At 41.8% G+C, this 18,702-nt stretch overlaps 1 protein-coding gene across 1 annotated transcript in view; it reads left to right on the plus strand.

The window, feature by feature from the left end:
- Positions 1 to 18,702, plus strand: part of EFHC2 (EF-hand domain containing 2) — a 203,224-nt gene that overhangs the window by 165,175 nt on the left and 19,347 nt on the right. Inside the window, 2 exon segments of the mRNA XM_060137356.1 lie at positions 6,241 to 6,432; positions 8,179 to 8,271. Coding sequence (XP_059993339.1) covers positions 6,241 to 6,432; positions 8,179 to 8,271 — 285 coding nt within the window.

Here is an 18,702-nt window from a genome sequence, read left to right on the forward strand (position 1 = left end):
ACAAATGACAATGAAAACACGACGACCCAAAACCTATGGGATGCAGCAAAAGCAGTTGTAAGAGGGAAGTCTATAGCCATACAATCCTACCTCAAGAAACAAGAAACATCTCAAATAAACAACCTAACCTTACAGCTAAAGCAATTAGAGAAAGAAGAACAAAAAACCCCCAAAGTTAGCAGAAGAAAAGAAATCATAAAGATCAGATCAGAAATAAATGAAAGAGAAATGAAGGAAACAATAGCTAAGATCAATGAAACTAAAAGCTGGTTCTTTGAGAAGATAAACAAAATTGATAAACCATTAACCAGACTCATCAAGAAAAAAAGGGAGAAGACTCAAATCCATAGAATTAGAAATGAAATAAAAGTAACAACTGACGCTGCAGAAATACAAAGGATCATGAGAGATAACTACAAGCAAGTATATGCCAATAAAATGGACTACATGGAAGAAATGGACAAATTCTTAGAAAAACACAACCTCCTGAGACTGAACCAGGAAGAAATAGAAAATATAAACAGACCAATCACAAGCACTGAAATTGAGACTGTGATTAAAAATCTTCCAACAAACAAAAACCCAGGACCAGCTGGATTCACAGGTGAATTCTATCAAACATTTAGTGAAGAGCTATCACCTATCCTTCTCAAACTCTTCCAAAGTATAGCAGAGGCAGGAACACTCCCAAACTCATTCTACGAGGCCACCATCACCGTTATACCAAAGCCAGGCAAAGATTTCACAAAAAAAGAAAACTACCTACCAATATCACTGATGAACATAGATGCAAAAATCCTCAACAAAATACTAGCAAACAGAATCCAACAGCACAGTAAAAGGATCATACACCATGATCAAGTGGGATTTATCCCAGGAATGCAAGGATTCTTCAGTATATGCAAATCAATCAATGTGATAAACCATATTAACAAATTGAATGAGAAAAACCATATGATCATCTCAATAGATGCAGAAAAAGCTTTCAAGAAAATTCAACACTCATTTATGATAAAAACCCTGCAGAAAGTAGGCATAGAGGGAACTTACCTCAACATAATAAAGGCCATATATGACAAACCCACAGCCAACATCATTCTCAATGGTGAAAAACTGAAACCATTTCCACTAAGATCAGGAACAAGACAAGGTTGTCCACTCTCACCACTATTATTCAACATAGTTTTGGAAGTTTTAGCCACAGCAATCAGAGGAGACAAAGAAATAAAAGGAATCCAAATTGGAAAAGAAGATGTAAACAGTCACTGTTTGCAGATGACATGATGCTATACCTAGAGTATCCCAAAGATGCTACCAGAAAACTACTAGAGCTAATCAATGAATTTGGTAAAGTAGCAGGATATAAAATTAATGCACAAAAATCTCTTGCATTCCTGTACACTAATGATGAAAAATCTGAAAGAGAAATTAAGGAAACACTCCCATTTACCATTGCAACAAAAAGAATAAAATATTTAGGAATAAACCTACCTAAGGAGACAAAAGACCTGTATGCAGAAAACTATAAGACACTGATGAAAGAAATTAAAGATGATACAGACAGATGGAGAGATATACCATGTTCTTGGATTGGAAGAATCAACATTCTGAAAATGACTCTACTACCCAAAGCAATCTACAGATTCAGAGCAATCCCTATCAAACTACCACTGGCATTTTTCACAGAACTAGAACAAAAAATTTCACAATTTGTATGGAAACGCAAAAGACCCTGAGTAGCCAAAGCAATCTTGAGAGTGAAAAATGGAGCTGGAGGAATCAGGCTCCCTGACTTCAGACTATACTACAAAGCTACAGTAATTAAGGCAGTATGGTACTGGCACTAAAACAGAAATATAGATCAGTGGAGCAAGATAGAAAGCCTAGAGATGAACCCACACACATATGGTCACCTTATCTTTGCTAAAGGATTCAAGAATATACAATGGAGAAAAGACAGCCTCTTCAATAAGTGGTGCTGGGAAAACTGGACAGCTACATGTAAAAGAATGAAATTAATTAGAACACTCCCTAACACCATACACAAATATAAACTCAAAATGGATTAAAGACCTAAATGTAATGCCAGACACTCTAAAACTCCTAGAGGAAAATATAGGCAGAACACTCTATGACATACATCACAGCAAGATCCTTTTTGACCCACCTCCTATAGAAATGGAAATAAAAACAAAAATAAACAAATGGGACCTAATGAAACTTAACAGCTTTTGCACAGCAAAGGAAACCATAAACAAGACAAAAAGACAACCCTCAGAATGGGAGAAAATATTTGCAAATGAAGCGACTGACAAAGGATTAATCTCCAAAATATACAAGCAGCTCATGCAGCTCAATATCAAAAAAACAAACAACCCAGTCCAAAAATGGGCCAAAGACCTAAATAGACATTTCTTCAAAGAAGATATACAGATTGCCAACAAACACATGAAAGGATGCTCAACATCACTAATCATTAGAGAAATGCAAATCAAAGCTTCAATGAGGTATCACCTCATACTGGTCAGAATGGCCATCAAAAACTCTAGAAACAATAAATGCTGGAGAAGGTGTGGAGAAAAGGGAGCCGTCTTGCACTGTTGGTGGGAATGTAAATTGATACAGCCACCATGGAGAACAGCATGGAGCTTCCTTAAAAAACTAAAAATAGAACTACCATATGACCCAGCAATCCCACTACTGGGCATATACCCTGAGAAAACCATAATTCAAAAAGAGTCATGTACAGCAATGTTCATTGCAGCTCTATTTACAATAGCCAGGACGTGGAAGCAACCTAAGTGTCCATCGACAGCTGAATGGTTAAAGAAGATGTAGCACATATATACAATGGAATATTACTCAGCCATAAAAAAGAAACGAAATTGAGTTATTTGTAGTGAGGTGGATGGACCTAGAGACTGTCATACAGAGTGAAGTAAGTCAGAAAGAGAAAAACCAATACCGTATGCTAACACATATATATGGAGTCTAAAGAAAAAAAAATGGTTCTGAAGAACCTAGGGGCAGGACAGGAATAAAGACACAGATGTAGAGAATGGACTTGAGGACATGGGGAGGGGGAAGGGTAAGCTGGCACGAAGTGAGAGAGTAGCATGGACATACATATATACTATCAAATGTAAAATAGACAGCCAGTGGGAAGCAGCCGCATCGCATTGTACAGGGAGATCAGCTCCGTGCTTTGTGACCACCTAGAGGGGTAGGATAGGGAGAGTGGGAGGGAGACGCAAGAGGGAGGAGATATGGGGATATATGTATATGTATAGCTGATTCACTTTGTTATAAAGCAGAAACTAACACACCATTGTAAAGCAATTATACTCCAATAAAGTTGTTAAAAAATAATAAAATTTAAAAAGAAAAGACATGGAAAGCAGTGGAATACTGAGGTGTTTAAAACCCAGGCATGCAGAACACAGCAGATATAAATTTTCACTGCAGTGAGGTCAGGATAATTTCAGTTTATCCAATGAAAAGGAAAATAAACTTTTTTTTTAAACATCTTTATTGGAGTATAATTGCTTTACAATGGTGTGTTAGTTTCTGCTTTATAACAAAATGAATCAGCTATGCATATACATATATCCCCATACGTCCTCCCTCTTGCGTCTTCCTCCCACCCTCCCTATCCCACCCCTCTAGAGGAAAATAAACTTTTATGACCTGGTGGGGCTAGAGCAGGTTTAGTTAAAGGTACGTGGTAAGTTTCTAGTTATTGCTGCAGATGCTCTTTTCCCTCGTCCTTGGGAGTGTGCCAACTTCTTCTTCATGCCATTTTCTATCCTCAAAAAGAAAAAGATTTCAAATGGGTATTTTTCTGACGATAAAAGTAATATTTGGGGCTTCCCTGGTGGCGCAGTGGTTGAGAGTCTGCCTGCCAATGCAGGGGACACGGGTTCGTGCCCCAGTCCGGGAAGATCCCACATGCCATGGAGCAGCTAGGCCTGTGAGCCATGGCCGCTGAGCCTGCGCGTCCGGAGCCTGTGCTCTGCAACAGGAGAAGCCATAACAGTGAGAGGCCCACGTACCGCAAAAAAAAAAAAAAAAAAAGTAATATTTGATAATTATAAAAATTCAGAAAAAGCAGACATTTTATATATAGGTATAAAATCATTTTTATACCTATATATAAAGAAAGCTCAGCAATCAGGGATGATGCTATAGATGTTTTGGTATGGATCCTTCCAGTCTTTTTTTCTGTGCATATATATGTCAATATGTACCGGTATCTTTAGTTTCATTGGGATCATACTACATTTATCAACATAGCATGGATGTCTTTCATACCAATTAATACCAGTCAACAGCCTACTTTTCATGGTTGCGTAGTGTTCAATTCTGTGCATGTGTCATGACTGATTATTCCATGACCAGTGTTGTAAATGAGCCAGGGGCTTCCCTTGGAGTGGTTCCTCCGTGGTCACTTGGCTCTCTGTCAGAGATGGTTGGTGACTCAGGGTTTCTGAAATTACTTTCTCTTACTTATTTATGCGGGTTAGTGATAGCCCTCAAAGCACAGGTCATGGACGGAAAAGGGAATAGAGAGGTCTGTTAAAAAATCAGCTCAAAAGCCACTGTCTTCAGCTTTCCCTGAATGAGCCCCACTCCATGCGGTCACTCTTTCTTCTGCGTCCCAACAGAAGAGGGACAGAATAGTATGCAGGAGCATGGGCTCTGGAGCCAGACTGCAGGGGTTTGCATTCTGACTTCGTGACATTGGACATATTACTTCACATTTCTCTGCCTCAGTGTTCTCATCTGTAGCATGGGGCTAATACTAGTATCTACCTTCTGGGCCAGATGAGATGATCCATGCCAGAAGGACCCAGCAGCACAGGACCTGGCACATAGCAAGAACTCAACAAGTGGTGAGGGTTATTATTATTACTCAGTTCATTCAAGTGGCCCTCCCAGTTAGTAGCTAGGGAGCTCATCTGGATGCCTGGACAGCCCAAATAGATTATAGACTCTGAAAAGTTCAGATGCCAAAGTGACTACAGTGTTTTCCAGATAGTGAGCCCCCGGCCAATGTTACTGATTGATCGTCTAATCCAAACTGACTTGCTGCAATGGTGGGGTCCTCTTGGTTGAATTTGGCCTCCATTTCCTGTTAAAAAAACAAAAGCAAAGCAAAACAAAACAAAAACCCCAGAGACCCTAATAAGCGGATGTAGGTGAAATACAGTTCCTTCAGGTAGGTCAACATCATAGCTGTGGGCTTTCCTACACTCTATCTAAGGAAATTCTTGACCAGAAGAACCTATAGATCTCTTAAATGATAGTGAAAATGACAAGAAATATTTAAAAGAACTAAAAACCGTATTATTCCAAAAGACCAGTCTATAACAGAAGAACAAATCTTGTATTCCCTCATTTATTTGGGATTCTTGGGAACTGAATTTTTTTCCAGTAAGTAGATTTTCTAGATGGTGGAAGCTTATTCATTTAACCACCATAACAGTTTGCATTTTAACCATTTTGATGTAATTCTTTCTAATGCCTGTTGCATGGGTTATGGCTTTCATATAGCGAATATATTGAAAACATGTCAGCCAATTTGTTAAGCTTTGAGGCCTCATTGTGAATGTGTTGCTGTCATTTGTTTTTTTGTTGTTGTTTGTTTGTTTGCTCTGCCAAATGATATCAGTGCCATTTGCCTTCTAAAGACTCAGACAACTGTACCTTTACACAGTTCTTTTCACTTTTCACTTTTTTCTCTCACTGGTAGGGTGTGTGAGTTTTTACTTTTTACTACAGAAATGTGCATAATCGCTTTCCCCGTCTCCAAAACACCTTTCTAACTTACTGATTTATAAGCTTTATACCCTGGGAAAACAGAACCCCAAGTCTGTTACTATTTTGTATACAGTAAGATTAATAGGTATTGAATGAAATCACGTATTTAGTCACAGGATTTTTGACCATTCGAGGACTTTAAGAATTTACTTCCTGGTTGTAGGCTGTTATGTGGTAGAAGTTTGACTCTGGGCAAAGTGCCATTTTATTTATAAGCTGTTGTGCTTATTGTTTTCCATTCTAGCACACGTGCCTTCCTGTTGCTCATAGGTAGAGAAATTAAATTAAAGAAAAATAATAACCTGTCTCTGGGCAGTTGGTAAAGTCTTGTAAAGTGGGATTTGGATATTTTTAATAGAAAGAAAGGTAAAATAGTCTTAGATATAATTTCTTGAGTGTTTTTCCATTTTCTTTACAGAGAAATAATGATGCATCTGTCGGGAAACTCACAGACTAAGAAGTTATAACCATTACACGTCACTACCAGGTGCCTGAGGATCCCCGTCCAGATACGAATGTCCTAATTGCACAGGCCCATGAACAGCTCAAGAAAAATACTTTTGAGAATTTTGAAAGACTCATTGCTACCTGTGTATACCAAGATCGGGAAAAGTAAGCTTTTATTTTATTGATTCTAATAAATCATTTACGTTTCTGTGAACCTGACTAATGAAGGAATTTGTATTTTATCAAAAAGGGCAAAAAGAAAATTGACATGTCTTCTCATACTCCACCATGTAGCAAAGCCACCTTAAATCATTTTTGGAGATTATCTGGGTACAAATATTTCATAGTGATGGATGGTGAGCTTTGCTTGTTGATGGAATAGGGGGGGCCCTGTATCTTCAAAAGAATAGGATTGCCCCTTTGCATTTTCTTTTAATTGGTTTCTAGAGGCTTTCAATTGAAACATAGTAAATCAATGTTAGAAGGTTTAATTCTGAGATGTCGTCTCTTTACATTATTTTAGTGATAAGTGGGATTTATAAGTGTGACTTTTATAATACACAGAACAGGGAATTTGCAAGTATACTTTATATAGAATTTCTTTGAAATTATTTCTCCTTGAAGATAATGAAGCTCAGCATAATCTATTTCGATTTGTTTTTTTTTTTTTTTGGTATACATTTATCGTGTTTGCATTGAGCTTTATTAAGTCACTGTTACAAACAACTGGAGCTCCATCTTAATATATTTTGGTGTTCATCTTATCCACAGACTGATATAGTGGGGGGGGGCGGAATACTCAACTGGAGTTAGAAAACCTTAGATCAAACTCTAGCCTCTGATTTTATTACTACAGACCACTACCATCTCTTTCCCCCATGACCCCTTCCTTCATCCCCAAACCTGAAGTCTGCACCCCAAGTGGCTACCTACATACCCTAAATATCGTTGAAGGTCCCATAGTTTATTTTAGTTGTGAATGGTTTTTTTCCTAATCCATAATACAACCTTGTTGAGTTGTTATAAAGATGGTATTTTTCCTTGAATCTTTAAGCTTCTCTGAGCCTCCTGGAGGATGTGTGGCCTGAGCTTTGCATGACCCTGGCCTTACCGTCCACCCTAGTGGTACCCCTTCCCAGGGTGAGAATTGTGACCCTCCTTCGCTAAAGGAACACCTCCTGGGAAAATGGGGCTAGTTGATCAGACAACTCTGAGGTTCTCCAGATCCAACAAGCTCCAATTCTAGACATAAACATTCTCCTATCATTTTATAAACTACTGCAAAGAAAGAAGCCCACTTTCTTTCCTGTTGGTTCTAATTTTGCCTGATGCCTGGAAGAACACTGTCTGAGTTAGAACATTGGACAAGCATTTCTGTGCCCTCAGCAGGCTGGGGAAAATGACTGTTCGGCTGGTCTGGAGAAAAAATTGAGGTGAATGTTAAGGCCCCGGTTGGGGCTTCTAGGTTATAAGGTTTGGGTCCAAGGAAAAGACTAGAAAAACACCCTCCAGTCATATAATACTTGTGTTGGAGGCTCTAGATGCCTGTCAGATTAAGAGATGTTTTCAAATATCAGAACCATTTTTGACTAGTGGTCAAGAATGCAGATCGATTACTTAGAGCAACACTCGTGGCTACAGCCTTAATAGGCTGTACTATCACCAACCAAGAATCTGAATCTTGATGGAAAGGCCTTTGTAAGGACAGAATCTAGTGACTTGTGAAATGGAAAAACAGTTGGTGAAATGCAGTATTACTGTTTTTCCTTACTGTGATTCCAGTACCAGTTTTCATACTTATTTCCAGGTGCATGCTTTTAGGACACATCTGTGTTTTCTTTCCTATAGAGTGTAATTGTTACTCAAGAGACACAAAGTATATACAAGCCCATTTACTTTGTTTTAATGCAGGGAAAAATGATTACCCAGCAAAGACATCAAAAGGCTGTGCAGGTCCTCCTGATTACCTTTGAATGATGATCTTCTGGGATCCTTACTCTCCAGGTAAGTGAGAACTCCACCCTCATGGGCAATGTCCTGCATATTTTTGTTTCAGAGACTATTCCTGGTTTTTTGTTTGTTTGTTTTTTGTTTTTTTTGCGGTACGCGGGCCTCTCACTGTTGTGGCTTCTCCTGTTGTGGAGCACAGGCTCCGGACGCGCAGGCTCAGCGGCCATGGCTCACGAGCCCAGCCGCTCCGCGGCATGTGGGATCTTCCCGGACCGGGGCACGAACCCGTGTCCCCTGCATCGGCAGGCGGACTCTCAACCACTGCGCCACCAGGGAAGCCCTATTCCTGGTTTTACATCTACCTTTAATTGCCCTTGATTTACCCTTGACTTTTTATTTATTACCGATGACACATCTCCATTTAAGTGTTAAAAAGGAAAACTGAGTCATGATTTTGAATGTTAGGGAGCCTATTATGAAGTATCATTTTATCTTTTTAACATTAAGATATACTTATATGCACACAGATTCCTGGGACAAAATGAAAATGTACAAACTCATTGGTTATGAGAGTCTTAGATGTAAAATTTAGGGCAGATTTTTCAAAGCAGTAGTTTCTAATGGCCACAGACATGCAGTAAGAGCACCTCGTGTTATTAGCACAGAGCTCTGTCCTGCTAGAACACTAGATGTAAAGTGCAGAGATTCTGATGTTGCAAAAGGGAAGCACAGTCAACTGCTTTCTGAAACACCTCACTTCTTGTACTGAACCTGACTCTTGACTTCCTGGCACCACCCTCCTAGCCACCCAGACTCTGGTCATCTTTTATGCTTACCGTGGCATGACTCCAGCCCCCCCCCCCCAGCATACTTATCTTGATAATTCTGACATTTGGGGCTGTGTTCTAGGCATTGTTATCATTGCTTTGAATACATTACCTCATTTACTTTGTGAGGACAACTTGGTGAGGTCAGAGCTATTATCCTATCTTACAAGAGGATGCTGAGGTCTAGAGAGATAAAATTTTGCCTAAAGTCACGTAGTCTAGAAAAAGAAGAGCTGTGACTTAACCCCTGAACCTTTAAAATGCACATCTTCTGCTTCTAACCATTTTGAATTATTGTCTACAACTAGCCAGTAGATTAGAATGTCTTGACAGTCCTACCTCCTTTCTACTCCTTGCATCTACTCTCTCCCCTCCATTCCCGCCATCTTCACTCTTGTTCTGACCCACCTTTCTTCTTGACTGTTGGCAGGGCTTCCACATTGGTCTTTCTTCCAATGGCCTCTAAATTTTTAAATCCATCTTTACATCTTGCAGCTAAGTACCTTCTAAGAGCAAGAATATCATAGTGTCACTCTTCTATTCATAAGCCTTCTGTACCATTTTTTTGTTCTCTGAGGAATGACCAAACTCCTTAGCTTTGAGCTCCTTCTCCCCCTTCTCCATTGTGGGGCTTAGGGTTGCCACTAGGGCATTATTCTCAAGCAGGGGCTGGAGTGGGGAGTCCTCATCTGAGACAAAAAAAGAAACAAAAGGAAGCAGACAAAACTAAATCCCATGTGGGAGAACTAGAGTCCAAGGTATCAGGAGGGGAATCAAGAAGAGGCCAATTCAGTTGGATGTGTGTATATGCATTGGATTGACCTGGGGTTATCTTCTAGACTATCAGCTCTATTTGCTTTCATTTGCTAGCAGCAGTATGAGGGATAAATAGGCCATCCCGGTGTAAAGGACCTGAGATGAAATAGGCAGGCTTAGGAGCTCAGTTTCTCCACAGTTATCACATTCCCAAAGCTCGTCTTCTCATTCCCAACAGTCCAGCCAAATGGCTCATTTAGCATTTCACATGTATTCCTCCTGCATTCCCACTTTTTTGCCTTTTCTCTTGCTGTTTCTTCAGTAGGAACTAGCTTCCAATTTTCTTCACCCGCTGAAATCTTGTTCTATATGACCCGTTTCAAATAGCACCGTATCCATGAAGCCCTCTTGGATTTGCTTGCCTGGCGGTGATTATCTCCTCCTAAGGATTCTCACCGCGCTATTTATATTTCCTTTTTTTGTCTCTTACCTTGTAATGAAGACTTGTGACTAGACATTTGATCCACTTAGATACAGAGACCTGCTTCTAACCTGTTTGATTTACTGCCTAAAAATAAGCAGTGGCCTGTCACATCTTGACAGTTTTACCCCTACCTTGTCTCCTATATTCTTTGAATCTACTTGCTAGCTGTGTAATCTTGTGCAAGATTTTTGACCTGCCTGAACCCCAGATTCCTTACCTCTAGAATGAGATAACACCACCTACTTCCTCGCGGTTCTCAGAGTGACTTGAGATAACATACATAAATTCCCCAGTGCCACAGCACCTGGTACTAAGTACTGACCGGGGACTAGGAGAGGAGTTTCCATCAGGGACCGTAGACCACACACTCTGACTTAGAAATGAACTGGAAGAGACCTGCATCCTTCCACATAGAGGAAGCCTTGTTTTTAAACAGTTGGATCTGAATGCCTTTCACACATTAAGCTGTCTTCTAGTCAGGAAGCTGCGGATGTTTATTAGATTATCTCTTGATGGCCTCGAGGATGAGTTGTCCTGGAAAGTCCAGTAATGTGGGAGCCTGGCCTCCGGGGGACCTAGATGTTTCCTATCCAGCACTGAGGCCACCAAGTCATCATCCTCTCATCCTCTCAGCAGACTGTTTTGTCTTTGCCTTGACGATTTGACATTAAAGGCAGAAAGACGATTCCCCAACTCGTTGCGAAGCCGGTTCAGTCTCAGATCACATCCGCCTCTGAGCCCGGCTTAGCTCTGAGGGGGTCATCCCTCTGAGCCGCTAAGCAGTCTAACTTTGCCTCTAATTGTGCACTGACCCTTCTCCACACTCAGGGGAAACTTCAGACTAATCAGATTAGAAAATGTCTCATTCCCATTCCCCTCTCCCTCCAATATGCCCTGCCACGATTTGGGTCACATGCTTGGTGTTTTGCATCATCTCCGCAGATTCCTTTCAAAGACTGCCCTAATTCCTAATGGGCCCATCAGCCTGCAGCTTACATTTATATTCTGCATTCTTATTGTTCCCCACAGACTCCACAGGGCTTTCCAGAGCCTTGACCAGACTCTCTTTCTACACAGCCCTCCTGTGGCACGCTAAGCCAGAGCCCCTCTGACGTCTGCAGTCTCCCGTGGGAGACAGGCCCGGAGTTTGTTGACTTGGTTCAGCACACACTCTGCCCAGGGGCAGTTTTACCTGCCTTGGGATGGAGCTGGGCAGCTGTTGAGCATCTGTAGAGCCCCGCTGCTGTGTGAATTCAGATCAGGAGATGAAAACCTACGTGGCTAAAGATTCGGATGATTTCTTTCACCCACTCCAGATTGTTACCTGTGAATTTCTCCTGACCCGGCATGTGGGTACGAAGATTTCGCCTCTACTCCATTTCCATTTTTCTTGTGATTCAGTTAGGTCTTTTCCTTATGAGCACGAGTCCTGCTGGAATCAGCACTTCAAAATCTCTTCACATCTGATTACCCAGCCCCTGTCAGTTTGTGCTGTGGTAGCTGGTATGAGGTCACTTTACTTGCCAAATGAAGTCAGAAGTCGTTTCACTAACGCACAGAGCATCAGACTTAAATGTTCGATGTAGTGGTAGCTACTACCCGTTCATAATAGGAGTGGCACTCTGTATTGACATAGTGCCTAGGGCCCTAGAATGTCTTGTAAATCCTTGAGCCCATTAAAAGGTACATTTTAGTGGATGGTAGGCATGATACCTCATTTCATGGGTGCAAACGTTGAGGTATAAGGAGACTCTCTCACTCAAAGAGCTTGCTTCAGGCCTGAATGGATCTGTAATGGAATTAAAATGACAGCTCCCTAAGATACCCTAAACCTTTGTTTCTATCTGAGCTCCTAGGGGTAGGAACGATATCTCGTTCACCTTTGCAATCCCGGAGACTTGTCCTGTGCTGGTACACTGGGCAGCGGGGAGAAACACATGGGCTTGATTTCTAGCAGAGCTGCTTCTGAAGTCCAGCCCTACTGCCTTCTGCCCAGGTGATCCCTGTAAATGGAGTCAACCCCTCTCTGCCTTCATTAGGGTATTAATATGTCCTCAGTACTAATAAGCAAGAAATCCTGGTTCTCAAACCATAAGAGGTAGGGAGTATTCTGAGGTCATTCCATACTGTGTTCCTGATGGGACTGGGGAGTAAAGAGGCAGCCTCCTCCCCTAATTGTAGCCTTCCGAATTGGAACTTGGAATAGCTGGAAATTCAAGTGCGACTCTTTCCCCAGCAGCTCTGCCCCAAGCTAGTCTTTTACAGCTGTCTTTGGGCTCCATGGAATGCCTTAGAACTGGCCTCCCAAGAGAGCTGGTGCCTCATCCAGAAATATCAGTTAAAATGGAAAAAGTTAACAGGGCTTTAAAATCATCTCATTATACTCTACCCAGCCTCTCCCTCTGCCCCCCTCCCAGAGGCATGGTTGGGGCTCAAGTGATTTCACCCAACAATACGTGGCAGTGAAGCTGAGGGGCAAGGGTTGAACCATGTGCTTGCTAATGTTGCAGAGTGTTTGGTGCACTGGGAAGTTTTCAGAGAGAAACCCTCTTCTGTCCCTCTCCTTCTCTCTCTCTCTCTCTCTCTCTCTCTCTCTCTCTCTCTCTCTCTCTCTCACACACACACACACACACACACACACACACACACACAGATGCTTTCTACCTTTTCAAATATAAGGTGATTTGGTCCCTAAGGAGATCTGTGCTGGGCTCACAATTGGAATTTAGAGGTCTGGCGATTTGAGATCACAGGAGTTAACTCACTGGCAACTTGGGCAGCGCCATCTTGCCGACTCCTAAGTTTTTGTGGCCATCGGGGTAGGGTGGCCTAGAGCTCCACTTCTTTTCCTTAAGTGTCTGGTCTTTAAGACTCTCACCAGGTGTTTCAGTGTGCACCCCTGGGTTTGTTGGGTAATGAACTGAAACCAAACACAACCAAGTGAGTCAAAAATTGTCTTCACTACCCTCCCTCCCTTTCAGCCCTGGTCCTGCCGCCAGCCCGTTCCCCTAAGTTATGAGATGGCCTTTGCGGCAGAGGGGGACCCATGTTACTCTTCAGCAGAATACAGCTGCTGCGCCTATTACCTCCACAGATGGTGGAAATAAAGCAGATCAGGATTATTCCCCACAGCAAGGAGATGGATGGCTTCTGCGGTTTTCAAGCCATTCATCATTTTTGGGAGGGGGACCAGGAGTACCTGTCAAATGACACGTTAGACTCACTTCTTAGAACTCCCACCTAGCAAGGCATTGGGAAGCCTGCTTGCGGTTCATTATTATCTAGAGGAGAAGCGGAGAAATCGGCTTCCCTCCCTCTTCTTCCTTTAGTTTGTGTAGGGAAGGAAATGGCGGCTTGCCCAAGTATCAAAGGGAAAGAAGAATTTATGGAGGTTTTAGGAAAACACTTTAGCACTGTGAGCTGGCACTTTAAAGTAAGGAGGCTGACTTTTTAACAAGCATCGACACACTTGAAAGCCAGAATTAGTGTTGCCCTTTAGGGCAGTCCCCCTGGAAGGCTGTGCGCTGATTCCAACAATGTCGCCATAGAAAGCTCTTCTTTGGAATCGCCTTCACAGCCTTTTCAAAAGAATTTCCTCCATAGTGGCAAGTCTTTGTCCTTTGACCATGAATCAGAGTCTAAGCAAGAGTCAAATGTCATTTGGCAAGGAGCGAAGTAGGGGATTCAGGTGGAAAACCAGGATGCTAACATTTTTGATCAGAAGCACAGCACGACCCTGAAGTAAGGAGATCCATTTTCTGTACGATTCATGGGCTTTTCCAAAATACTTTGAAAGGATGGAGAGGATTTGGTGAATGATTACCTGTAGTCATGAGGCAGGAGGGACGGCTGGGGAGATAGTATTCAGGGGAAATTGACCTACTTGTCCTCACTCCCCTAATAGTCAAGCGTTTCTCCGTCTCCAAACTTCTCCCTCTCAGCTCCTTCTCCAACCTGGACTGTTTTTAGAGCTGCAACACTCCTTTGTATCCTAGTCTTTTCTCTCTCACAACCTGATCTAACGGTAGCGTATAGTAGATGTAGTGTATAGTAGCAAATGAGGGCGTGAAAAATCCCACTGTATCAGTGGTCCAGGGGAGGAAGCTCTGTGCTGAGTTCTGGAGCATGGAGGAAAACCGGGACATGCTCCCAACGAGTGGTGTTCCTGCCTTGCCAAGTCTGACTTGTATAAGTTCACCACCTTGGAAAGCACGCTTCAAGGTCTCTCGTCTGCTTTTTACACTTCTTACATTTTTATTTATGCCAAACGGATACATGCTTATAGTAAAAAAAAAAAAAAAAATCAAATCATTCTAAAAAGCTTATTCCAACAACAGCAGTTTCCAGCCACATCTCTCCCCACCTCCCAGACCCGTTCTCAAGAAACAGCCTTTCAGTCCTTCTAGCTGTTTCTGCAGACCTTTAAATAGCATGTACGTACTGCTATTTCTGGATTTCTCATTTTTAGATACTGCTACTACTTCCTGTTACGATGCTTGAGAATTTAGCATAATATTGATTCCCATTACTGGTGTTCTTTCTGGATGCTCTTAGGATCGTCTTTTTATTCCTGGTGCTCTGGAAGTTCATGATGGGGCTTGTGGTGTGTGAGTGTGTGTGTGTGTGTGTGTGTGTGTGTGTGTGTGTGTGTGTGTGTCTGTATATAGATTCATTGTGCTTAACAGTTTATGGGCCCTTCCGGTCTGGAGACTCTGTCCTTTGGCTCTGATAAATTTTCCATTAATTTTAAAATAATTTCCTTTCCTCCATTTTTATTTTTCTCTTGTGAGAACTCCTATCATTAAGATTTTGGCTCTCTTGAATTTGGATCGTTCTCTCCCCAACTTTTCTTTGTCATCATGATGTCCTTACTAAGGGGTTTCCTCAACTTTACATTCCACCCCTTCTTCTGCATCTATTTACTACTATCATGTTTTTTATTCCAAGAGCACACTTTTGGTTCCTATTTTTAGTCTTCTGTTCTTTTTTCGTGGGTGTAATATATCCTCTTATCTCACATCTTTCCCTCTGCTACCTGAATTATCTATGTTGCTTGATACCTTTTTTTTTTTCCTGTTGCCGTTTTGACTTCTGTCCTTAATGTTGGAAGCTTTGGGGAGTGGGTCTTGTTGATTAGTGGGTTTCACTGCATGAGTCATCTCCTAGCCCACATTTTCATTAGGTAATCCCCAGAAGCCACAATTTGGGGCCATTCAGAGTATTGAGAGGAGAATCCTATCTTCTCCTGCGGGGCTAGGAGGGAGGGTGGGATAGGGGAAAGGAAGAGAATTTAAGTATGGCCACTGGTGTTCTGGAAACAGAAAAGGAGAAGGAAGGGGGCTGAGAGACCCAAGTTCAGTATAGTGTGTAATGTTCTTCTCTACCCTCCATTATGCTTCCTCTCCCCAAGACTAGAACTGGTTTTGTTCAATTTCTCTGGAGAACAAGCCTCACTGCCCTGTAGGGAAGAGTACAGTGTACAAGGAGATACCTGAGGGTTCAGCTGCTCTTGCTTTATTTAGGCTTTCAAACAGTCCTGTTTTCCGGCCCCCACCATATCCCTGCCTTTATTGGCACCTGGAGCCTGTAATCGCTGAGCCTCTCAGAAGTTTTGTGGGCCACACTGGCTAATCTCTAAGTGCCCCCTGCCTCTGCCATGGACATTTCGAGTTCAGCTTCCCTTCCTCAGCTCTGCCGAGCCACTTACCAATCCTTAGTCTGATTTCCATCTTGCAAACGATTTTGAAATCTCTTGTCCACTGTTGCCTTGTTTTCCAGCTATCTTTGCCATTGGGGGTTATCACCTATTTTTATTTCTTTGTTGTCATTTTGGTGAGATTTTGGTGGGAAAGGGAGATAAATATTTGTGAGTGACCCATCGTGATTTACTGCAACTCTATCCACTTCCCAAGAGCAAAGAATTCTTCCAAGAAGCATTGGCTAATTTTATCCCTTTTAATTGAAAGATTCTTTGTTCTTTTCTCCCTTGCTCCTTTTGGGGGGATTCCCATATCCATTGAAATCCTCCAAGACAGAACTGGAAAGAGAAACTTGGAGTATTTTACCACATTGACTCAACTCTTCCCTGAGGCCTGGCTTTGGGACTTTGGAAAGATTAAATCTTTCAAACATTTTTCCTCAGAAAGATTTTGTACATCATTTCTAAGCTGTGTACTCTTTCATTTACAGCCTTTGATCCTTCCCGAATATCATTTGATTCAGGAATATCCTTCCCAAATATCTTTTGAGATGGGTAAATTGTTAGATGTGTTGAGTCTGACATATCATGAGTTGGGCAGGAAAGAGTGCTGGGGGCCCAGGGTTAACAGGTGAGCATGAGTAAATATAAGACAAATTGGTAAGGAGGTGTGATAATAGGACTTCCAGTGGTGACTTCCAGAAGTTTTCCTGTACCATCCGGTGCCATGATCCAGGGCAAATGCAGACTTAGGCATGGGGACTCGGTTAGGTAAGAGGAACTGCAGGAAGGCCTTTCTGAGGCCTTTGAATTGAGACTTTGGAATTGAGACTTTCCAGACAAAGGAACCAGAAGGTGCAAATGCCTTGCATTGCTGGGAACGATCTTGGTATGCTCAGAGAGCAAGAAGAAAGCTGGTGTACCTGGAACATTGTGAACAGGAGAGAGTTTTCAGAGGAGGTCAGAGAGGTCAGCAGGGACCAGATTATGTGCGGTTTTATAAACCCTGGTAAGGAGTTCAGCTTGCGTTCTAAGTGGATTGGAAAGCCATTGCACAGTTGTAAACAAGGAAGTAATTGATCACATCTATGTTTTAGAAAGATCATTCTGGTGGAGGATGGTTTGCAGCAAGGTAAGAATAGAAGCAGCAAGACCAAGATACAAAAGCTATTCCTGTAATCCAGGTGAGAGATGATGGTGGCTTCGAATTAGTGAATAGTAGAAAAGATGGAGAGAAAGAGACTTGTGATATGCTATGGTGGTAGAACCTTCAGGACTGGTTAGTGGACTGTGTATGAGGGATGGTGTAATTCTAAATCTGTTTGGTAGTCTTTTGACTGGTTCCCAAATTACTGGGATATTATACTTCTGAAACCTCTAGGATTCAATACATGCCTCCTGTCATTGATGTGATGGGAATTTACCAACAATTAAATTCTGTATTGTAGGAACAGATGAAGAAATTTTGTTCATTGGTGACCTCATTCAGTCTTCCAGTCTGGTGGGTTTAAATATCATCTATATGCTAATGACTCCCACATTTCTATCTCTACCTCAAACATCTTCCCTGAATTACAGACTCATATACCCAACTGCTCACTTCCCATCAAAATGTAACACATCCAAAACCAAACTCCCAGTCTTTTCTCCCAACCTGTAGCTCCTGCAGTCCTTCCCATCTCAGTTCGGGCAACTCTGTTTTTCCAGTTGCTCAAGTAAAACCCTGGGAGTTGTCCTGAATCCGTTCCTATTCATTCGCCCCCTCACCTCCCCTATATACTATATGCAATCCTTCAGGAGTCTTACACTCAAAATATATTCAGGCTTCACCACTCCTCACTGCCCTCCCTCCACTGCCACCACTGTCACCTAAGCCACCATTATCTCTTGTCCGGATTACTGCAGAAGACCGCTAACTGCCCTTGCCACTTTGGCCTTGCCCCTACATTGTAGTTGCAATATATCAGCTAGAGTGATCTTCAGAAAATATAACTTAGATCTGGTAACTGTTCTATACAATATACTCCAATGGCTCTTAGTTGTCCTTAGTATGAAAGTCAAAGGCCCTCCATGATCTCATTCTGTGACCTCAGCTCCTATTCAGAGTATTAGGGAATACTTTTCTTCGATGCACCATGCTAAAGGAGTTTCTTACAAAATATCTTTAATTGATTGAGTTTTAGTTCTTCTCCCTAAACACATGCAAATAAAAGACATAATGGTCCTGCATTTTGGCTACAAATATTTCCATAAACAGAACATGTCCTTTCAAGGAGTTCAAATGATGAGTGAGCCAAAATTCAAAGGATAAACAGTGGTAGGGGGCAGCATACTGGAGTTGTATCCCAGAATCCTTGGCCAAAGAAAATGTACACAAAAGAATGACTGAATTCCCTTTCCCCTCTTCTGATCACTCTGTTTATTCTACTTTGTTTAGCTTAATGAGTCTATGTAACTTCATCACGTAACATTTAATTTATTGCTGCTAATTGTTATTAGTTTATAAATACGAGCTATTATTTTCTTCATGCTTTGATTAAAAAAAAGAGAAAAGCCTTTTGACTGATTATGAATAGGTTTTTTTTTCCTGCTTCTGTTATCACTGAGTTTTCTTATAATTAATTATCCTCTGTTCATCCTTGCAGTAGTAACTTTGCGCACCTCACTTGCTGGTTGGAGGGGCGTGTTGAGTTAGAGGTCCTGAGAGAAGGGCAGGAGCC

This window comes from Lagenorhynchus albirostris, chromosome X (assembly GCF_949774975.1).
Source record: "Lagenorhynchus albirostris chromosome X, mLagAlb1.1, whole genome shotgun sequence".
Classification (NCBI taxonomy): Eukaryota; Metazoa; Chordata; class Mammalia; order Artiodactyla; family Delphinidae; genus Lagenorhynchus; species Lagenorhynchus albirostris.